The sequence below is a fragment of the Copidosoma floridanum genome, unplaced genomic scaffold (genome assembly GCF_036245765.1).
Source record: "Copidosoma floridanum isolate Cflo_tuat_1 unplaced genomic scaffold, Cflo_Japanese_pri ptg000021l, whole genome shotgun sequence".
Taxonomy (NCBI): domain Eukaryota; kingdom Metazoa; phylum Arthropoda; class Insecta; order Hymenoptera; family Encyrtidae; genus Copidosoma; species Copidosoma floridanum.
Genome location: NW_028321898.1, coordinates 15954895 through 15979799, shown reverse-complemented (window position 1 = coordinate 15979799; position 24905 = coordinate 15954895). Strand labels below are relative to the sequence as shown.

The 24905-nt window shown below is 32.6% G+C and overlaps 2 protein-coding genes across 2 annotated transcripts in view; one reads left to right on the top strand and one right to left on the bottom strand.

Moving 5' to 3' along the window:
* The window catches only part of Coq6 (ubiquinone biosynthesis protein COQ6, mitochondrial), a 72440-nt gene that overhangs the window by 46259 nt on the left and 1276 nt on the right, over positions 1-24905 (bottom strand). The gene's annotated exons all lie outside the window — the stretch shown is intronic.
* On the top strand, positions 2241-24866 carry pyx (transient receptor potential channel pyrexia). The gene is made up of 5 exons (XM_023390982.2): positions 2241-2500; positions 4022-4204; positions 6065-6362; positions 13223-13600; positions 23313-24866. Exons 1-5 carry the CDS (start codon positions 2241-2243, stop codon positions 24864-24866), a joined length of 2673 nt encoding a protein of 890 aa, XP_023246750.2.

The window sequence follows — 24905 nt, the reverse complement described above, 5'->3', positions numbered from 1 at the left end:
TTAAAAAATGTGATATGTTTTACATCAGATAAAGACTTTAGTTTTCATTTATTGCTGTAACTGAATTTTTTTTTTCATGAAAAAAAAATTATTTTTGTTTTTTACGGTTACTTGGTGAATACAAAGATAATCATTTAAAATTTAAAACAATATAGTTTTCTTAGTCGAAAAAAAATGAATTCAGAGCCTAACTCAATCGCTCGTCAATCTTCAAAGATATTTTAACTTTCAATTACATCGTATGTATTGTCGAGACAAACTCAATTTACTTAATTTTAAGACCAAATTAGAAATTCCTACTATGATCTTAGGCCAATCAATTTTTTCCTAACTAGATTTAGGCAGAAGTCAATATCTATCTTTATTGGTTGATAAATAATAAAAATATATACTTATCAATAATTTGAATACCTAATGAATTTTATACTGTTTACGTAGAAAGTCTAGTTGTTTTTGTTTCAACTGTAATATTGATACTGTTTTAAGTTTTATATGAACTGTGATTCATACTACAGAGTGAAACGCTTATTTTTTTGTAAGCTAAATATATGTCGATTCCTCTAACTATTCAATTCTCTGATTATTTCTATCAAACATGCTGACTTAAATAACATTAAAACTTTAATATTTCTACCAAGTTTATGAATGGAACTTATTCTTAATTTAGGCTATGATGATCATGTACCTGATATTGCTTTTTCCAGAATTATCGGCCATTATTTAAATGTTGAATCGACGATGCCCCAAAAATAGAAAAGAAAGCTTTTTTTGTTGACCCGTTTTACATAGATTTATAGGTACTGTAATCATCTCTGTAGTAATTAGCATGTTTTTTTCCAGTTTTATAAATTATGCGTTTATAGCCACCGTGCCCCGTGTACGTATATGTGTTGATTGTACAAACATCAAAAATTTCATGAAATAGGAGATATTACTTTATTTTGTTATTATTTGACTTCGTTGTGAGCCATTATCCGCTACTAATATCAAACATATCAAATCCCTTTAAACGTTAATCCAACTAAAATTTTGTTGTCAATGTTATGTTTATACCATCACTTATAATTTCTTACAATATGTTTATGCATAAGCCTTGTACGGAATAATTTATTTAATCATAACCCATACATTACAAGCCACTAGACTACTGTTATTACTCATTTTGGTTCCTAATAATTAAAAATATAGAAATTTCAAAAAAGATCTAGTAACATTAATGAACTCATTCATGAACTAGTAAGTAACATTCATATATATATATATATTTTTTTTTAGTAAAAGATGGTTTTTATAACTTCACCCTGGAATAATGAATATAAAAAAGACATAAACTGCAGCGTTTACATCACTATAAAGTACTTAAAAAGTCTTAAGCTAAAGAATAATAAATCTACAATCTAAATTCTGAAATGTAGTAATCATATTTAGAAATAAACGTATGTAAGAAACATGAAAAAGGTTTTCATATCTTTGAAAATTATAAAAAAATTTAGTTGGGCTTATAACTCATTACATTATTCTCTTCATGCAGAAACTTAAAACAACGCCATTTTTAGGGGGAACGATGTCGGTACTAACCAACTACAATACACAGCATCTTATAGATAATGATATATTACAAGTGTTTATTTCAACAATAATATATATTTAACAACTAAAATAAGTTTTTTCAGTCCCTATGTATCATATTAACAGGAAATAAAACTTTTTTTTAATAATTTCATGATAAATAAGTCCATTTCTCGTATGAAATCAGTATATTATATGAGTGAGCATAATTAATATTACTTTCTAATAAGCTAATGGGAAAATACTCCACGAAATGAATTTATATTCGAGAAAAACTACAATACACACTCACGAAATATAAGCGTATGAGGAGAAAAAAAATTTGTTTCTTAATGCACTCTTAAATCGGTATTTTTTGACTCGAAAGTAAACTCAACCCTTAAAGAAATTACGTCAGTTGTGCAAAGTACATTATTGTTGAGATATACGCTTATAACATATCATTGTCCATAAAATTCTGTCTATTCTTGTTAGTTAGTATCGAAAACTTTTCCCCTGCAGGTGGCGTGTTACACGAAGCGAATCACGAAACACAATATCTCTTAATTTTAAATGCTTTTTTTACTTCTCTTCGTACTTTTTCAATTTTCTTAAAAACAATCTTCTATTGACTTTACAAAGATGTATGTTTATTCAAGAATGAAGATAGTACACATAGTAGAATCAAAAATATGGATGCAGAAAGTATTTCATCAGAAGGAAGCGTTGGAAAGGCTTTCTGTGGTAACAGTCAACCAGTTGTACGAGAACTGCTTTGGGAAAAAGAGAATATCGCTTTGGCCTTAGAAAATTTACCAGCTGGTAAAGCGGCACTAACTATTTTACCGACTGTGGACAGAAATCAATTATCTAGTGTTATTGAGAGAATAAAATACAAAAATTTTCCTCCAAAGGTCGATTCATTAGAATTAATACCAAAATTTGCTAATGGGTATGTAAACTAAAAAAATATTTTCTACAGCATTACTTCGGTCATCAGTTTTGATCAATAATACATATTTAAAACCTCGTTTTTGATATGAACATATAATACGAACAACTTGTGAAATTATGAGATATTTAAGGATTTATATGTTACAGCAGGGATAAGCTTCAGTTTGTGAAATGCAACTTTCATTTCAAGGGTGCAAAATTAGAGAGATGCAACAAATCCAATTGCATTTACAATAGCGCTTTAATAACTTCTTATATAGCTTTAAAAGCATGAAGGAGAACCTCTTTGTTATTTTTTTTTCAGACACCATTGATCGTGTATGATACCATGTATCACATATGGTCAACTGATAAGAAATTTCTAAGAAAAAACTAATTTTCAAACATAAAAAAAGAGAAACTTACAAATAAGTATTTTGATTCGACAATCCTTTCAGGTGTTTTTGAAAAATGAAACTTCAATCTCAACGCTTTACTACGTCTCATTTTAATTATTTTTTCTTCAAACCAACAAACCAAACAACAACGTTTTTATTCATTTTGTTACTTGTACGATAAAAATATATTTTGAAACAAACTTTTTAGTGGGAATAGTTGTTAACTGTTGGCACATCCACGCTTTTAGAGTCTTCGGCACTTTACGAAGTCGCGTGACTTTTTTGAGTATTTCGCACTCATTTAAAATATTTGTACATTTTTTTGTACACTTCTGAACTTACTTGAAACGTCTTCAGCACAAAATTTCAGAGATATTTATAAAAACGTTTACAAAGTCGTGAGACGCTCTAATATTCTAAATACATGGAAGACAAGTGAGCGCCATCTGCTGTCAGCTTATCTTTTCAAGTGGCACGATGGCTTTTCCCAAAATCACTTTTAAAGTTACAATCTGAAACTTGGTGTAGTCCTTTACGAAATCTTGTACTTTGATATTATACCATTAAAATTTTTATTTTCAAAAATTCATGACACACTTTTATCGCAAACATATTATTCGTGTATCATTGAGTACTGATGAGTTAAACCTCCTTAAGCTAGATGGTAACGCATCTTTTATTTTTGTTAGCTTTATGTGTGATTTAGAGGTTATCATGACAATCAGACTAAGTTATTAATTTATTAAAACAGAGCTTTAGACAGGCTAGACGGTATGTTTTGAGCTGTAATGGTCACAATGTTTTATAGCACCACATACACAAATCTTTGCTGAGGATAGAGTTGACAAATGATGAGATAATCAAATTAATTACAATAAAAATAATTGTCTGAAATATACAGGGGACATCAAGTTTTTAAAGTTTTGTGCAAGGGCCATTTTTCTTAAATCTGTATCTTTCCATCTATGATTCAAATATAAAACACCTCTCTGCGGATTGTGGTGTGTGGTTTATAAATCTTTAAAAAAACGAGGTTATTATTTAAATACATGACATTTAAATTTTGTAAAGTACTCCTTTACAGCAATATTGATAATTATGAGACAAAAGTATCGATCGTAATATTATATCAATGATTTCAGTTGTTTACGAAAAGATTCATTCATAGCAGAAAATGAAGAAGCTCTAGCCTCCACACCAGATGAACTACTGATGAAATGGCCAAATACATGTCTTTTGGTCTCTTGCTGGTTTGGACAAATTGATATTGTTAAGCTTCTTCTGCAGAAAGGTGCGCAAGTCAGTTATTGTGACTGTGATGGTAGGTACGTAAGTATAAGATCAGTACTATTTAAAAAGGTAGTGCTTAAATGGAAAAAAAAATTATCATATTTACAACATACTCTTTATTGTAATAACTATTATGAAATTAGGAAGACATGCGTCATACAAAAATGTATCTCGACATTTTTTGCAAATGCAATCAAAAATTACAATAGTTATCTAAAAGTATAATTAAGAGATCTTTTTTTGCTATAAAAGTAAAATATTTCTTTTCATCATCAAAATATTCAATAGCAAAAAGACCATTGAAGTAGATAGTACAGACACACAGATAAGTAGCTGTCTACTGCGCAAGGCGTATTTAATATAAACTTTCTTATTACCAAGAGATCGTTAACAGTAGCGGTGCTAGCTGCAGCTCGTCACTGCAAACAGTCTCTACTTAAGCTCAAAAGTTCTGAGTAGGTGTTTTTAAGTATGGCCAATGTTTTTTGGATTTTGAATGGATTGTAACTTTAACAAAAAGTCTTACAGTTAATTTTTGTCAAGTATTTTTTTCTAAAATTTACTGTTTTAAACGTGAAAAAATGAAAATGTACATAATTTTTACTCATGAACTTTATAAAAAATATTAATGAGTCTTCTTTGAACGGTTTTCTACTAGTACAATAAATTTTATCAAAATCTGAATAATAATTCTATAACTCATTTTATTTTATAAATCAACGTATTGTCTTAACGGTAGTCCGGAAAAAATTGAAGTTTCCTACCTAATCGATGAGGTAGATGTGATTTTTTAGCGCATAACGTTATATATTAAATAACTAGTTATTTCATGAGAAAAAGAGGAGTTGATGCACATTATTGACATTTCTAAGAATAAGTTAAGCCCAGACTCAATAGGATTCATTAAACATTGAATAAAAAAGCCGTAAATTCAGATGTAAAATGAACGACGCATAATTTGAATTTTCGCTTCATTTCCTTAGACTGCAATGTATTGACTAAAATTAATTTTGAATTGTTCTATGGTGTTAAAATGATATACTCTGATCCTTCTTTTGGCATAAAAATGAGCAGAATAAATTAATTACAGTAGATAAAATTAATTAGTTAAAGATCGGTAGAGTATCAAACTGATAGCTCTAACGGATACTAATTTAAAAAATTAACAAAAACAGATAATATTTTTAGAATAACCATTTTTGATGCGAATTTTCTAAAAAAGATGAATTTTCACACATTCTGGTCTCAAGATAATATGAAGCCTGATTTTAGTGCGATAAATCGTGACTTGGAAAAGAAATACGAAAAATCAGATCATGCATCGGTTTTTGGACACCTGATTTTACGTTTCAATTTTTAATGAATCCTACCAAGTCTATACTCAAATTGTTCTGAGAAACGTCAAGAATGTGCATTAACTATTCTCTTCATAATATAACTAGATAATATAATATAACTTTTCATAATATAACTTCATAATATAACTAGTTTTTAAATGAATAATGTTGTAAGGCTAAACAATTACATCTACCTCGTCGATAAGCTAGGAGACTTTAATTTTCTTGAGACTACCCGTATTTTAATCAAAATATTTTGTTAGTTAAAAAATTACTGTAGTATAACAGTTTTACGAAAAAAGTACTACACTTATGTTGAAAGCATCACTGCAGAATGTCGAAGCATTCAAGTGAAACCTACGAAGAATAACAGCAAAAATAAATGCAAAGAATACGATACCCCAACTTTATTTTGATTTAGATTGTAAAGATTAGCATTGTTTTCTCTTTTCAATTTACAAGAGAAAAGTAATGCCAGTCTTGAAGTATAATATATTAAAACTCATATTAAATGATAGCAGAAGAAATATAATTAATGAAAAGGAATTTTTTTATCAGAACATCGCTACACCTTGCAGCAAGCATAGGAGCTGTGGAGATAGTGGAAGAAATACTTAAGTACAATGCAGATCCTAATACCTGTGAATTTGAAAAAAATTACACTCCACTGCACTGTGCAGCTGCAGCAGGTAATGCAGATACAGTTCGGTGTCTTCTGAAAGCTGGCGCAGATATTAATATTGGCTTATCAGGTAAAAGCCCATTGTATTATGCTGTCCAGAATGCTGGACAAAACAAAGACGTCAGCTGCGTTAGGATATTACTAGAAGCAGGTGCATCGCCTAACAATCCACAGGTAAAAATAAAATTTGTTGCTATTAGGTAATAACGTGACACAGTATTTTAAATACTAAATATGAGTAACAACAATCAGTTGATCTAATTTCCACGACCTATTTCCATTCAACATGGCTTTTTGACAAAAACAATTTAGTTATAAAATCGTGTTTTTTTTGCGATTTTTCCAAAATAGTTGCTTTTCCTGCTTGTTATTGTCATTATAGAATATTTTATTATGCAATTTTACAAAAATCTTTCAAGCCGAACCGTGACAGTGGATCTTCCTGTTCGGTGCTTCTCTTACACTTAAACTGGACTGTAACGTACGGAAGAGTACGAAAGTTTGAATGTGTAGGGGTGTATGTGTGTGAATATGCGAGCGTTGCGAGGATAGGCACCATCGCTAACGCAAAATACACTGGTGTACTCCTCTATCGTAAATAAACGAATTAGTGATATGTGAGAATGAGTACTACACATATATTTTATTTCATCATTTTGAATGTGTGATCCTGGTAATTTTCCTCCAGAGCTACCAACTTCCCGATGGGCAGTCTACAGCAGAACCTCCTCTAGGTTTAGAATCATCACCTTTAAAATGCCGTCACATGCAGAGTACGGAATTCACAATACGCAATACGGACTTTTCTAATAGCCAAGAAAACTAATTCTGTGATAAAAACTCTATTCACGTACAGACGGGTTTGTGTATAGAATAGGATCATATAATAGATCATATCACATCATATATTCTATGTATAGGGACACGTTCATAACTTTTATTATCCATTACAAAGTGTCAACAACGACTACTAATGTCTGCATTCATGCTCATTTTTTTTTTTTTTGTTGCTGCTTTGAAATAAATCTTATGCAATTTCTTTATTTACTTGGATGAGACTGTAGAAATAACCTTTTTGAAAGTATAAGGTGATTTTTTCATGGTCAGAAAGAATGTGTAAGAATTGCGTAAAACTCACGCTGTCCAGGCTACCAGGAGAAACATTAATAATTATTATTAAAGAACTAAGCTTTATTTACTAATATCTTCCACATTTAAATCTTTTAAATATATACTTGTTTGCATTGACTCATGTAAGGTTTTATTTTAACACATTAAGGTGGTTCTTCACGATGGTGCCGTATCAAAGCGACACGGGACCCTGGTGGTTTTCTAACTTTCGATTAGCGTATTATTTGCAACATAAAATATGTTGTACTGGCACTTGACCATAATATCATTGCATTTACATACAAATAAAGCTAATAAAGTCATAGTAAGAGTTATAAAAAATTTCTTTTTTGACGCAAGGTTCTGAAAATGGCATGTACGCTCCTACTCAAGCAGACGTTGCCACCGATTTCTGCATGTACATATATATATAATTTTATACAATCGTCGAGCGTCGTCTGCCGCACAAACGTAACCCCTTCACTTTTGTTTTTATTATCCGATGTATCCGAAATATTGATATGCTTCTTGTTATGATTACCTTATGTACGTTTTTAACACAAAAATAAACTCTAATTTTCATTTTCAACAAATATTAATCATAAAATAATTTTACTGATTGTCTTATTACCATATTAGTAAGTGAGTCATTTTAAATTTGCGCGCGCAATCCGAGCGTCTGCTCGTTTACACGGCAGACATTTCGCTCTCGCTGATCAATAACTGATTACGTTTACGATTAAATATCGTATACTATTTCTCTGATTAGCCCAAACTTTTGTTATATTATTAGAAAGCTGAAAAATTCTTCTTTTACTACAATTTTTTTTCTATTACGATCTTAAGTCTACTTTACGGGATATTACATGATATCGTAGTATGGAAAAGTAATCTACATAAGAATACATGTTAAAAGTGCATTTTTTTAATGACTTGTTTTCAAAAATTTGCCTGATAAAGGGACTTAAAATTTTAAGAGAAGATGCCTTATAACTTTAATAACAATCCATCCAAGTTTCCCTGTAAGTTTAAGTAAATGGGTTAGGTGAAGAACCACCTTAAACAACAAAAACGTTTTAAAACGGCGCAAAAAGCAATTTGTAACGTAAACGTTTATAATTTTGCGTCCAAAAATAGAATATTACTATAATGCAAGACATCTGTAAAAGCGGTTGGTTATTGTTTCTTCGAAATTTATTGTATTCCACATCAAAACTGTAATTTTTTTATCCATTATAATCAAATCTAACTAATGCCCAAACATGCACTTAATACTTGTATTAGAATAATCGATGGTTAAAGTGATCGTATTTGGGGTTTAATTTGATTGAATTTTTTTACGAGTACCCTTCGCATATCTAAAACCAATAGTTCGGCAATGCTTGGTTCATTCAAACTTGAGGTTCTGCCAAATCAGTGTATAGACACTACCCTGATATGGAAGACATATTTACGTCGATTCATTTTTTAAATATTTGGTACTTTTTGTACACAGCCCATGAAATAATTTACTTTTGGAAACTGGTGTTGAATAATAAAAAAACAAAAAATTTTTAACTAGATGTCTTTTAGTTTGTTTTATCATACAATTGTTTACAGGTAGTTTAGAGGAGAAAAACTAATTACAGTATTTTTTTTTTTTTAACTAGTAACAACCTGATTTTTTTTTCACCTGAATACACGTATGGGCCAACTTTTTTTTTGTCCTGTTTTAGCACGTAGGGAATCCACAATGTTTAAAAAATTACACATTTCCTTATAAAAGTCATCCTGGTTAAAAATTTCACCACTGGGTAATTCAATAGTAAAATCCTCGAGTGGATTAGCATACACTGGGCACGTAAGACTATCAAAAAATGTATCCAGCAGCGATCGTTTCTCTTGATTGGGCCTGCTCATTGCTGTGATCCTGGTTGGAGGATAAGTTGCTGCTGGGGCGGTTACTTTTGCTGCTACTTTTGAATTTGTTGCTCTTGTTATAGTACATTTACTTGGCCACTATAGTTAGTGCAAATTGCTCTATGACTTTCGATGTTGCAATATAAAAAAAAAAAAAAAAGAAAAAAAAATTGAAATTGAAATTAATGCTTATCTTTTTTTACATTTTTGAAGATAACTAATTGATATCGACATATAAAGAAGTTGTTACACACGAGTTGAAACCACAAACTATTTTTAGTACCAACTATTGTCGAGTTGTCGTCATTATTTCATGTTGAGAGTTAGCACATTGGGAAACATTCAAAATAACATCTTAGAAAGAATTTTTTATAAATAAGATAACGTCATGAAATTTAGAGCAGAAAATGATCATGTAAATCGAAAGATTGTAACTTCAGTGCTTTTTTCTTTGGAGAAATTTATAAATTAAAGTAATAATAAAATATTGTTATAACTAGAGTAATAAGCAGCAACAAAAACATTATGGTGAACCTTGTCGATCGAAGTTAAAGATACCATAGCTCTAGAGCTTGTCAGGTATGACATCTGCTCTGTAACTTCCAGTTGTTGTGTAGCTAAATCAGATAGACGCACAAATGGTCGCTGCTGGATTCCAGAACCGTAGATTGGCTTTAAAGGCATCCACGACTGTTGTCCCTGTGGACAATTCGGAAACAATGGAGGCTGGACATGCAGGGATCTGTAGCTGCTCGCAGATTCTACTGGATTCAGCATATTATGAGCTACCCGTGCTTTTTTAACGATGTTTTCCTTATTTTGTTTCTTCAATTGTATTCGCTGATTTTGAAATCAAATTGTCACTTGATTTTCCGTGAGATTCATCTCTTTCGCCAAACGTAATCGGCCAGCCAGGGACAAGTAATTATTCATGTTAAATACTCTTTCGAGCTCCACAATCTGCGCTGAGCTATACGACGTCCTTTTTTGTTTTCTATTTAATTGGCCTGGAAAATATGAAGATACATATTATATTAGGTACATTTACGTATTAGATACAGTGTGTGACAACCCACTCGAGGATTTTACTATTGAATTACCCAGTGGTGAAATTTTTAACCAGGATGACTTTTATAAGGAAATGTGTAATTTTTTAAACATTGTGGATTCCCTACGTGCTAAAACAGGACAAAAAAAAAGTTGGCCCATACGTGTATTCAGGTGAAAAAAAAATCAGGTTGTTACTAGTTAAAAAAAAAAAAATACTGTAATTAGTTTTTCTCCTCTAAACTACCTGTAAACAATTGTATGATAAAACAAACTAAAAGACATCTAGTTAAAATTTTTTTGTTTTTTTATTATTCAACACCAGTTTCCAAAAGTAAATTATTTCATGGGCTGTGTACAAAAAGTACCAAATATTTTAAAAATGAATCGACGTAAATATGTCTTTCATATCAGGGTAGTGTCTATACACTGATTTGGCAGAACCTCAAGTTTGAATGAACCAAGCATTGCCGAACTATTGGTTTTAGATATGCGAAGGGTACTCGTAAAAAAATTCAATCAAATTAAACCCCAAATACGACCACTTTAACCATCGATTATTCTAATACAAGTATTAAGTGCATGTTTGGGCATTAGTTAGATTTGATTATAATGGATAAAAAAATTACAGTTTTGATGTGGAATACAATAAGTTTCGAAGAAACAATAAAAATCGGCTTTTACAGATGTCTTGCACTATATTAATATTCTATTTTTGGACGTAAAATTATAAATTTTCACGTTACAAAACGCTTTTTCCACCGTTTTAAAACATTTTTGTTGTTTAGTGTGTTAAAATAATACCTTACATGAGTCAATGCAAACAAGTCTATAATATTTAAAAGATTTATATGTGGAAGATATTAGTAACATATAGAGGAATATCAACACAAGTTGAGTTATGCACTTAATTTTATTTAATTTTCTTAATTTTTATAATATCTGTAAAATCTGTACTGGTATAGTTGATGTAGTTAATGGAATTATGATGTTTATAATTGTTATATGGCAAAATACACTTTTTACAACACAAGTTGTTAAATTTTTTTGCCAAGTTATTTTTGACGATGTTAGTTACACTTTCTGCATTTATTATATAAGAAACGTTCAAATACCTCATACGTATCAATTCCTAAATCAGAGATAAGTGATCTTTCTCAAAAGTGATATATTGTTTTTTCTAAAAATCATATAAGTTTCTTCTCAATTAGAAGTAAATAATCTGAAAGACGTGACATTATTTTAAGATAAAAGTACAAAATATTATTATTATTTTTAATAACACAGTATAGAAGTCAAAATTCTTTCAATACTCTTATCTCACTACTGTATGAAGCCTATTCTTAAAAACCTTTAAAAAAAATTTTAGATTTTAAATCGTGTCAGCTAACGGCCCCAGAAAATGGTAACAATGGCCAAAAATTGCTTTTCGCGTCTAGAAAAAACTAAAGAACCAGACAAAAAAGTTACACTAGCGAATAAGACGCACAATTTCAAGATCTTTTAAGTTTTTTAATCTTGCTAAGTAACTCTTGACGAGTACAATGCCATTTAACAAATGGCAATATATTGAAAAACTAACTACGTCTAACTTTTTTGTGGAGGGTTCATTTTTTGCTTCTTGCAACGGATTGGAAAAAGTTTACAACCGATTATCTTTAAATTTGATGATTATGTTAAGGGACACAAAATCTACCTTGTATTCAATTTTGAAGTCACAGTATTTACAGGAAGGCGAGCTATAGATTTTTTTAAAAACGATCCAAAGTAGCACTTTTTTTCCAAATCGCGAAAAACGGCTGGACCGACTTTATCCCACCAGAGCTCATTTTCTTTGTCTTAAAATTACGCATTTTTTTCACCAGTGTAACTTTTTTGTCCGGCTCTACAGTCTTTTTTTCTAGACGCGAAAAACCATTTCCAGCCATTGTTACCATAATTTTGGATTGTTAGCCGATACAATTTGAAGTCTAAAATTATTTAGATTTTTTCGGAAACCATCAAAATTTTTTTCACGTTAGAAGCAATTTTCTGAGAATTACCATGCTTTTTTGCTGAATCCATTTCAACTAAAACGCTCAAAAGCGGCCACAGATGACAGTTAGTGTACATTTTTAGACGTTTCAGACAATTTTTTTTTTTCATCGCAAATTTTAAATACTGTCGTTTCAACGGTTATTTAATTTTTGCAACTGAACCAATGATCTGATTGTTAGCCATTACGAAAAATTTGAAGGTCTTTTGACTATCCACATGTTTTTCTATGGGATTTTTTAATAATTCTCAAAAGAAAAACTCTACAGTCAGAATAATACATTACGCTAAAAGGGACGAAAGTACAATATTATCTTCTGGGTGCGTGATTGCCTCCCAAGCAAAAGGCAAGGATGGCTAACACACAGATTATGGCAAAATACTTTTCTATAAGCAGAGAATGCGAGTTTTTACCTGGGAGGAATATTTCACTTTCACCTCTAAAATCAAGGAAGAAACGTTGTCTGTGCGGAGGGTATGGTAAAAAAGTATTTTTTCTGCATTCTAACCTTAAAATAGCACCTATACCGCTTGATTTTGGGTTTTTAGACGGAAAAATAGTATACATAACTGGTTTGGAAAGGCTTCTTTACAAACTTCGTTACGGCCTTCGCCTTTGATTAGTGCCGTAAATAGAAGCGTTTACAAGCTCGTACGTAATATACTATTAAGAGCCATAATTGGGTAACCATAACACTTTTTAAATAAATTCCGTTGTCCAAAATGATTTATTATGTATAGATACTACTAAAGACTTCCAAAAAAAGGCAAACTACTATTTAACTTTCTATTTAAAAACTAGGGATGAATTAAATCAGTTAACTTATACAAAAATCAAAAAAAATAATGGAAGTTTTATGCCTCTATGTTTGTACAAAAAAGATTAAAATAGTCTAATATTAATTGTCAGGAAACATTTTACATCGATATTAAATTTCTGTTAGGTGTACACGGAAACACCACTACACGTGGCAGCAAGCTTGGGTTTGGCGGAATGCATCGAGCTACTGCTAAAATATGGAGCCGATGTACGAGTACAATTTGGAAACGAGCGATCCACGCCTCTACACCTGGCAGCCGAGGAAGGGAATCTAGAGTGCACACGGCTTCTGCTTCAAGCCGGTGCTTTTCCAGACGTTACCAATTCCCGGGGTCAGACAGCATTACATCTAGCAGCTCTATCGCAATCAGCTGAAACCCTAGATATTCTCATAGGAGCTGGAGCAAATGTCAATGCTGGAGACGACAACGGAAGGTCTCCACTGCACACAGCAGTTGCCAAGGCTGTCCGGGGTAGCGACTTGATTCGAATTTTGATTAGCGTTAGTACAACAAATATATTGTTTGTCGCTGGCTGTACTTCGCAAAAGCTTCCATGGCTAATACAGTGTGAAAGTAGTAAACAACGTTTTCGTGTAATATGGAAAATCATTTTTTATGCAAAGTATGCAAAATTAAGGGCGGTAATTAAATCAATTGAGCTCAAATTCAATATAACGCATTACGCATTCAAAGATAAAAGTCCCATCCTACAATAGTACAAAATTATGGTACTGTTTATGATTGCAGAATGGACCTTTTTTTATTTAATATATGCAATAAATTGTACAAGACCTTGACGGCTTTAATCATTCCTCAAAATACTAGCTTAGTGGTTCTTCTCATCATTTTACGGCAAAACAGTTGTAAAATTTATAAACAATGTAAATTCATTAAAGTGGATCGATCGGTTGACTTGAAACTTTGAAATATACTCTGAGTACCTTTCAACCATACAAAACTGATCAAATATTTACTATTCCGTGAGATATTTCAAAATATTAAAAGAAATGAAAGGTAACGCTCCAAAATCAAATAAGTGCGATGCTTTATTCTTAAACGTACTACACAGATATATCAAAGTATATCACTGAGCAACCCAATTCTTTGAATCAAAGAAAATTTCTTTACCCTCATTCCGTTAAATATTTTCTTGTGAGTAAAAAAATTTAAGTTAATTAAAAATAATATTTTATTAAATCAAAATTTTCTTTTTTTAATTACGAATTTCTCATTTAGTTGTACGAAATGTTTTTTTGAATCAACTAAATTTGTTTCAATTAAAAGAAAATATTTAACGGAATGAGGGTAAAGAAATTTTCTTTGATTCAAAGAATTGGGTTGCTCAGTTATAACGTTTGAAGTAAAATATCATAAAAACAGCACCGCTAGACTTTCCCAAATTCCAATATCACATATTTATTATGATTACAAGTAATAATTAAGTGTTTCAAGAGTTTCCTAATTATACTTTATTTATACACAATTTATTACTAAAGCGATCGTAAAAATAGTGTGCTTTTCAGCGAAAGTCTCACAAAAATGTTTAAGGAAACCACCAATATTGCCAAATGATTTCTCGAGAACTATACCACTAGTCCCTCTGAAATTCGGGTGCGTTATAAATAAAACTAAAATTTTCTTACTTTGTTTTTTTAAAGAAATTATTTATGAAGTTCAATTTCGTCAACACCCCCTTAAAAAAAATTGTAACTCATTCACATATTTTTTTTCTCACAAGTATGTCTTCGATTTAATTGACTCCAACAATAAACACGGTATTATTACTGGCGTCAAAAGTTCATCGGTAGCAGTTTATTTTAATTGTACTCGCATTAGTATAAAAGTAATGACCATATCAATTTAACGCCAATTAACAGGACACGACAGGATACAGGCACGACAATTAACAGGACAATTAACATGTATAGCAGAAAATATTTCTCATAAAAAAGTTGCAAACAAGAATATAAATGTAGTTACTAAAAAAACAGAATTTACTTATTTTATTTTATTTATTTTCTTTCCTGAAATAAAATATAGAAATAGCAGCAGTAGCAAAATAAAACACAATTTTATAATATTGGCTCTTTCCGTATTGCAGTCTATTTCGCAAGGAAGTTCCAGCGCTCACGTATCTAAACATATACTATTCAAAAGTTAAAATTACAGTAAATTCAGTGATTTCTTTTTTTTATATCCGTAACTGGTTAAAATTTCAAGATATTTAAGCTTACTCTTTTAACATGCATTCTCATGGTAAACACAGTAAGATCAACGAATCAGAATTTAAAACAAAAGTTTCAATACATAATGAGTTAATAGGTATTAAAGATTAAAACTTCATCTTTCCAACACCATAGTCAAAAAATGGGTAGTCAGACTTTAAATTGAGAAAATTACAGAAGAAAGGACTGGGTACAAAAAATACTCCATACGACAGACGATTCGCACGCAGCAGACTACGTTTACCATACCATACTCAATCGTCACGCGGCGTACTCGCTCTGTGCACAAACGGCAAAAACTGAGCCTTCGACACCCAATTCGTATTTAAAGTACATGTATTAGTCGACACTAGTGTGTCCACTATCATCAATTCATCTTCGATTATCTTGTTCAGGATTCTTAAAATCAGCGCAAATGGGGGGAACACGTAGAATTCTAAATCAGCCTATAGCTTGTAGTGGACGGGTCCACCAGGCTGGCTTCTGCCTGGCTTCCATGCAAAGAACTTTTGGCAGTTCTCGTCCCACGGACTCGCGAAAAGGTCTACCTCCAGCATGCCTAACTCTCTTGTTATCGACCAAAATACTTTGTTGTTTGGACTCCATTCGGTATCCACGTTATTTATACACAGAAGGTCGTCGGCTACTTTAGTGTCAGACAACGGATGTATGACACGAACAGTCAATTTCTCCGACTTTCAGCCCATTGCCAAATTTTTTAGGCTAGCTGATTGATATGCGGATAGGCTACTCTCTCCTTTTTTTAACGTAGGAGAGGGTTGTCGTATTATCTATGAGCATTATATGCAATAAGACAGCGACTTCCTTGGCTCGATACGCAAGGGTTCTTAAAGTAAGTTTGACTGCAAACAGTTCTTTTCTATTTATTTGATAGCTAGGTGCCGTTGGGTTCTAACCTCGGTTCTAACGACCACACGCGTTACATAAACCAGCAGTAGCTCCCCAGCCTATATCTGACGCGTCTGTATGAAGCGTGATGTCGAACCTATGGGACGTAATATATTTTTTGGCGTTTGGTATCGCGTACAGCCATCATGTCAGGCCGGCTTTGGCTTACTCTGAAATAGTCATAGTGAATTTGTAATCTAAGTCATTACATAGCAGGGCTGTGAGTTTCTCTCTCTCTCTCTCTCTCTCTTACAGCCATGCCGTGTGTACATGCCGTATTCGAATGCGGGTAACGTCACCATTGGTGATCCCAATAGTTTTGCCAGATCTCTTATGATTAGTTTTTTCTTATTACAATTAATTACAAAGTTGACCTGATATTTTTAACCTGATATCTTTTTTTTTTTCTTCTAATAAATAAAAAAAAATTTTAAATAATTAATGGAATGTTTTTTTGAACATCATTTTTTGTTCGTTTTTTATAAATCAGCAAAGAAAATTTCGACTGTCAAAAGTGTCCAACTACTGGGTAATTTACCTTAAAGCTAGCAATTCTTTTTTTTATGTTGATGTACTCATATACATGCTTTCACGCACACCTCATCCCCTCTTTCTAAATTTATTTAAAATTGAAGTTGTGAGTCTATTTTCAAATTTCTAAAAGTAATCTTTTGTACCCAAAAAGTTGGGAGATGCCTACAAATCATATAAATGCCATTTAACATGATTTTTTCATAAGATTACATGTTAAGTATAGACTTTTTTAAACATATATAAAATAATGGTGCAGTGAAACGAGCTGCAACTTTTAATGGTATTTTTTATGCTGTTTTAATATATCTTTATCATATGCATAATATCTTTCAAAAAAAAACCTATGCGTGATAAACATCCTTAAGAGACATTCACTGGTATACAATACTACCATATTAAAGAAAACTATACTACAGGGTGGTTTTTCTTAATTTTCTATATACAATTATATTTTGGGTATTAAATATAGACGAGAAATAAGTGTGGGATCGTACATGATAAATGTGAGCGTGACGTTACAGACGTAATCAGCGTAGGCTGTAGAATGTTGTTCTAAAATCACCGGAAGATTCAATGACAGTGCCCAGTCTTGGACTGGCCAGCCTATATATTATTCTATTGTATTGTGTCGTAATATATTGTTTATGATCGTTAACTCATTAAATATTAGTTAAAATCACACCCAATCAACCTAGGTATACTCATTCCCATGATAATTATACCACCTTCGTACACAATATTGTTTTATAGAAGGTATTTATATACTCAAAATTATATTATTTGCCACATAATTTTATAGAAATATAAATTTTTTACTTGGGTACCCAAGCACCCACTGTCCACTAGTTTTTTTTTTTTTTTATGAGGCAGTATTTTACTTACTTCCTGGTTTTTCTGCATGTATAAGTCTCGTGTCTTTGAGCGTTTTGGTAAGGTAAAAGCTATCTCCAGGTTGAGCTTGGACACCTGAAGAAATTTCAAGTAGCACTTGTACGCCTCAAGGAGAGAATTTTTTTCCTCCTTAGGTAGGCCGTGTTCTACAAAGTAATCTAGTGTAAACATAACAAAATTTGTGAGGAATAAAAACTTACAAGTCAGTTACTTTGTCAACAATGTTACAGGGATGTTTAAAATATACTTTTAATTAACCCATCTTTTACACACGCCTTCAAATTAGTTAATTAATCTTGATTAAGAATAAATTCATTACATTTGGAAGCACTGATTGAGTTTTGAGTCTGTCAAAAAGCCTTCTCTCGCTGCTTCCAAATTCACCAACAGATGGCACAACCGATAGGTTGACGATCCCAATAGGTGTTGTCCCAATATACACACAATAGATGACGACAATACCGACGTAGTTTTTTGAAACATTTACGCAAGTTCACTTTTACAGAATATCTTCTACTTTTTGACAAAATAACATTGAAAAAGAATCGCTTTGAATCCTTGTGATGTAGATGACATGTGAGATCAAAATACCATGTGTAAAAATTTTTATGAATTTTTTTTTTTTAAATCATTTTGAGTCAGTTAAGGCAGAATCACCCTATGTATATATGTGAATAAACCCACGAAAAAAATCTCAAATTCTTACCCCATTAAAAAGTAGTGTATTGTTTACCAGGGGAAGAAAAATAAAGAATATTTCAAATCACATGCAATTGATACGTATGCAATCTGAGGGATTTTTTATGTCTTCCTGTGGATTGTATACAATTTTAAACCAATCTTGTGCAAGGAGATGGAATTTTCGTTTCACGAAAAAAGGAACGGTACTTCCGTTTTCCGGCGCAGTGTGGTATAAACATTTTTTTACCATACTGCGCTGGAAGAAGGCGAACTTAGACTATTTTTTACAATATTGATGCAAAAACTATATACTCATAAATGACACATGTGTTATTATACGAAAAATGGTTTATTTTATACCCCAGTCGATTACAACGTCGTGTAAGGAGATATCGATCTGAAAACTTTTTCAAATAATCAAGGGATGTTTACAAGTGGAAGTACAGCATAATTCAGAGCCTTAAAAAGTATTAATATAGTTTAAGGTACAAAAAAGGCAGTTCTACAGGCTCGCTAATTAATAAATTCGATCTTTCTAAAATAAAAACTAAGAGCGTGTAAGTGCTACAGAATATAAAGTATTTTTAATACTTCTTTTTAAAAATTTTAAATTTTTAAAAATCGGTGTGTAGCAACCTGTTGAAATTCGATCGGGAAGGTGCCAAAAACCACTTTTTTGCTCTAAAAGGGCTTAAAAAATGTCAAAATCAAAAACACAAAATATTGTCATGTAGACCTTATGAAGATAAAAAAAAGAGTTTGAACAATCAAAATCAAACAACAACTTTTTACGTAAAAAAATAAAAACAGCGAAAACTCGCTATTTTCCAATATTTAATATTTAATTTTATATATCCAAGATGTATCCTTCAAAGCTTAAACTATTGGTTTTTGTGTCCTTTATCTGTGGTTATTTTTAAATATGTGCTCTCTCGTCACCTATAGAAGCCGAGTAATTAATTACTGAAATTGGCGATTTTGCACTGTTTTTGATTTTAACGTAAAAAGTTGTTCGATCTTGATTTTTAAAAACTCATTTTTTTAGTCTTTTTTAAGCTCTGCATGACAATATTTTTTTGTTTTTGGTTTATACATTTTTTTAAGCCTTTTTAGTGCAAAAAAGTGGTTTTTGGCACCTTCCCGATCGAATTTTAACAGGTTTCTACATACCGATTTTTTCTAAGTTATTTTTCCCGAAATCCCATTATTTTTTTCCTATTTATCACAGTGAGAAACATCTCTGGAACGAGATTTTAAAAAATCACTTATTTTTCGCTCCGGGCCCTGTACTACAGTTTATATAATAAGCGTTCCTGTGCATGGGCGTCTTAGGGTACCTGTACATGGAAGACTTGCAGTCTGGAGAATGCCAGCCAAAGCTTCGGCAGGTGATTCAATTCAAATTGATAAAGATCAAATTTTATTTATTTTTTGCTTTCAGTGCAATAAATACCTTATTTGCAATGACACTATATTCTGAAGTCGTATTTGGATGTCAGAAACTAATTTTGGTAAAAAGTTATGAAAATTTTATTATTAAATGAAAATATCGTTTTCTATCATACAGTCTCAAAGTGACAAGGAGATTATCGCTAACTCCTTGAATTATTCTATTAAATTCTGTAAAAACTACCTAAGCTGGCTTTATTTTCTTTTTATTTGTTTTATTATGCAACATCGCTCTGTAAATTGCATACAATTTTTTTATTTTGACCTCTATCAATACTTTATCATTCCAAATACTTTTTCTCTTTTTGTGTAAACATAAAATGTGTTTGAGGTTAGATTATGTAACTGGCATGTTATTTAATGAAATACTTTTTTTTACAATAAAAAAAGTTGTTGTGACTTGATTATCATTTGATCTCTAAGTTGGTAGATAAGTGCACCAAAACGTGATCAGCTTATTCACTTTTGTTTACATGGGCGAACACACGGTCGGTTAGTTAAGCCGGATGGGGGTAGGTACCAACCTTATATTTAGCCAACGCATCATTTCCGAACAGAGCCCCAGATTGCAGGTTTCCCATGTACAGGCACCCTAAAAAGTCTTAAGGGCATGCATATGCTCTACTGTACCGGCTTACCTCTATTGCAGATTTTCATTTTACTCTCTGGAAACCGATCCGAGTTGATTTTCCATTTGGGTATGGCTTAATTGATTGAAAATGAAGGGCGCTCTGGTCCCTTTGTCGCGAAATTCAATAATTAGCAAGTGCACTTTTGTGGGTAATAAAGTCGGAAGAAGCACCTATATATAGATGCTTTGTTGTTAATGTTATCTGCTGTTCACTGTCTATATGTATTCCCGCGTCCAGCTGTCCCCCGTTCCGTTCGTTCCTCGATTCCGCATCGTGCATTAGGGCTATTGTGTCGGCGCTGAATTTGAATATTTTGCTGGATAGTTTCGAGGCGTAATAAAAAAGACTAACGTGTTGTATAACGGATAGCATAAAAAAGTGACAGCTATCGATAAACCATCGGTTGTAGGTAATCAGTAGTAATATGTTATAAAAGCTATGCATTATTTTGTAATGCAGATTTAGAAAAAGTGATGTAAAATTAAATTCGTTGGTAAAAAGTCTAATAAAATATAATGAGGAAACAAAAGTCTTGTGCATGATTATGAATATTTACCATTTATCTTTATTGCTTACTTACTCTTTGATGTACTGTGTTCAAAACCATGTGAACGTCTTTTGCAATTAATTAACGCAGATGTGAACATCGAGAGTATTAAAACTAATGTTTTAACTCCAACAACTTTTTTAAACGATACATCTGTAGCCTTCTAAAAAATAATTACCGAAAAAACAAACTTCGAAACATCAAGTACTCTATGGTTAAGTCATCTCAACTTTGTTGATCAGTGCAGTAACGTAAACTTAACCGTTCATACACTAGGAGGAAACACATTCCGTCACTGGCGAGAATATTATTTTGATTTAAAAAATCTGTACGTTTACGATAGCATAAGATGTAATAACTACGACGACTTGAGAGATGAGGAAAAAGATTTCATATCTTTACGTTTCCCAAAAGTTAAAAAACGCAATATCTGCTTTCCACCAGTACAAAACCAAAAAGATAATTCTAGTTGTGGACTTTTTGCAGCGGCCCAAATTACGTATGTGGTTTTGGGTGATGATCCCTCCTTTGAAACTTATAATGAAAATGAAATCCCACTAAGGGAACATTTTTATAATATAATACAAACTAAATCCATATTAAGATTTCCACGGTAGTTAACATTATTAACGTGATAGAAATTGTTCACAAACTTATAACTAACGTAATGAATGAAGTATACTGCAAGATATATGATAAGTTTAAACTATTGGAACAATATTTTTGTAATTTATAGTACATCAGAGAGTAAGTAAGCAATAAAGATAAATGGTAAATATTCATAATCATGCACAAGACTTTTGTTTCCTCATTATATTTTATTAGACTTTTTACCAACGAATTTAATTTTACATCACTTTTTCTAAATCTGCATTACAAAATAATGCATAGCTTTTATAACATATTACTACTGATTACCTACAACCGATGGTTTATCGATAGCTGTCACTTTTTTATGCTATCCGTTATACAACACGTTAGTCTTTTTTATTACGCCTCGAAACTATCCAGCAAAATATTCAAATTCAGCGCCGACACAATAGCCCTAATGCACGATGCGGAATCGAGGAACGAACGGAACGGGGGACAGCTGGACGCGGGAATACATATAGACAGTGAACAGCAGATAACATTAACAACAAAGCATCTATATATAGGTGCTTCTTCCGACTTTATTACCCACAAAAGTGCACTTGCTAATTATTGAATTTCGCGACAAAGGGACCAGAGCGCCCTTCATTTTCAATCAATTAAGCCATACCCAAATGGAAAATCAACTCGGATCGGTTTCCAGAGAGTAAAATGAAAATCTGCAATAGAGGTAAGCCGGTACAGTAGAGCATATGCATGCCCTTAAGCCTATAAGCCACACCTATGGCGGGTGATTTAATTCAAACTGATGTTAACTAAATACCGATATAATTTGTTTTAAACAAGGAAACACACTCTATTTATGATCAAACTATGTAACGTGAATGCATCATAAGATTAGAACGTCTTTAAGTCATCAAATGAAAAGTTTTAATTCATGTTCATACAATAGTTTTGTCAACATAACCTCTATTGTTAACGACTAAGCGTTAACGAAATTTTTTTTAGTTGTGGTGGCTAAATGTCTTTCCAATATTATAATGCAATCACATAACACAGTTTTATTATGAATAGGATGCGTATTATCTTGTTTAAGAAAAATTATATCAGTACTTAGTTAATGTCAGTTTGTATTGAATCACCCATACCATAGGTTTGGCTTACAGTATTAAAACTATAAAATGTTCATGCACAGGCACCCAAAAAATTCATATGAGCCTGTAACGTTCGTAGTTTTTTAAAACGAACTTAGCAAGTCATTAAAATTTTTCTCGAGCAGATCCAGTAGGGTCGAGAAGAATTTAGTTTCTTTTGGCTCGTCTTTTGGAGACAGACAATACAAAAAAAACATTTTACCAATTAAAAAGCTATTTTAAGTGTTTGTCTATTCATGCCCTTGAAATATGCTAGTTTTTTTAGAATGACTCCCATATGGATATGAGAATTGCATTAAAAATCAACAAAAGATTATCACCTCGAATGAAATCCGCGTTCACGATGGGTACCACATAGTTCATGACATTGTGATCAAAATGAGCTCCGTCTCAAGGATATTCTTAAAACAGAATTTTATTAAAACGCGGGGAAAAAAGTTACGATATTTTTTTGGATTTACTTACATGTCTATGCACGCAACTCGAGCGAAAATTGCTTTTTTTATACTTGTTACCTAAGTAATTATTGGTATTTGGTACTATAGTTTGAATTTCTAATGCAAATTATTCAATACGTCTTTTAATTATTGGAATTTCAGGGAGGAGCATTGGTCAACAAGCCTGACAAGTTTGGTTACACACCGCTTCATATTGCAGCCCTGAATGAAAACTCATCGATAGTAACATATTTATTAGAAAAGGGTGCAGACGTGACAGCTCGTACAAAGGGAGACGTATCAGCACTCAGTTTCATCGTCCGTCGGACCCCGGATGTGCTCACGGACTTTGTCACTCGACTGGACCAGGCAGTAGCTCTACATGACCATGAGCTTGGAGACGTCGACTGCGAGCTTCAACTAGACTTCCGACCACTGGTGCCAGGGGTCCGGAGTGAAAGCGATCTAATGATATGCCTTGTGGAAGTTGGCCAGAGGCACATACTGAAGCATCCACTTTGCGAGAGTTTTCTCTACCTAAAGTGGCTGAAAATCCGCAAATTCTTGCTGTTTAGCCTGATATTCCACTCGGTCTTCGTCACAATATTCACAAGCTATGTCGCAGTCACCTACCTATGGGAGATTGCCAGATTGAGTCGTATCCTTTTTTGGTTCGTTCTACTCTTTACATTGATGCTTGCCTCAAAGGAGCTCTTTCAGGTCGCCCACGGCGTATGTTTATACGCAAAGGGCTGGGAAAACGTGCTACAGTGGAGCGTTATTCTGTTGACGGCGACGGTATTGGCCGAGCCACCGGACGATTGGGAGCAACATGTCGTCGCTTTGAGTAGTCTTTTTGTCTGGCTGGAGTTAATGATGGTCGTCGGCAGATTTCCAATGTTCGGCCTCTACGTCCAGATGTTCACACAGGTGGCAATAAACTTCTTCAAGTTTCTCGGTGCCTACTTGTGCGTTATCGTCGGCTTTTCTTTGGCATTTAGCGTCTTACATAAGAACCGCGAATCCTTTTCAAATCCATTTGTAAGCTTTTTGAAAACCGTAGTAATGTTGTCAGGTGAGCTGGAGTTTGAGGACGTGTTCTATGATAATGATGCACCAATACTTTATCCAGGAACGGCACACCTGATGTGGCTTGTTTTCATTATTCTCATCACCGTCATTTTAGCTAATCTTATGATGGGTCTCGCGGTGTCGGACATACAGGAGCTTCGTCAAAGTGCGGGTCTCGACAGATTGGTCAGACGGGCCGAGTTAGTTACCCACTTGGAGAGCTTGCTATTTTCTAAGTTGCTCGATTATGCGCCTAAAAGGGTTGTCCAAGCCTGCCGGAGCAGCGCCTTGTTGTTGCACCGGCCGCATCACTGCGCCTTCCATATTCGGCCCAATGATCCGAGAGAAAAGAGGTTACCTAGGGAGCTCGTTAAAGCGATTTATCGTCTAGTAATAGAGAGAAAGTCCAATAACAAACTTTCTGCTAACTCGTTGACACGCAATCTCAATAGCGACGAATTCAAATCACATCAAATGAGAAGATTTTACAGTAATTCCTCTTTTAACGGCAATAATGGACAAATAGGGGATCTGGAAACTGAGCTGAAGAAATTTGCTCTAACAATTGAGTCAAAATTGAATGAATTAGTGTTTCAGGTAAACAACCTTACAAAGAATAATAATGTTGTAAATGTAAAAAAGTAAAGTCATGATTGTTTGCAGCAATGGAGTTTTCTCGCAAAA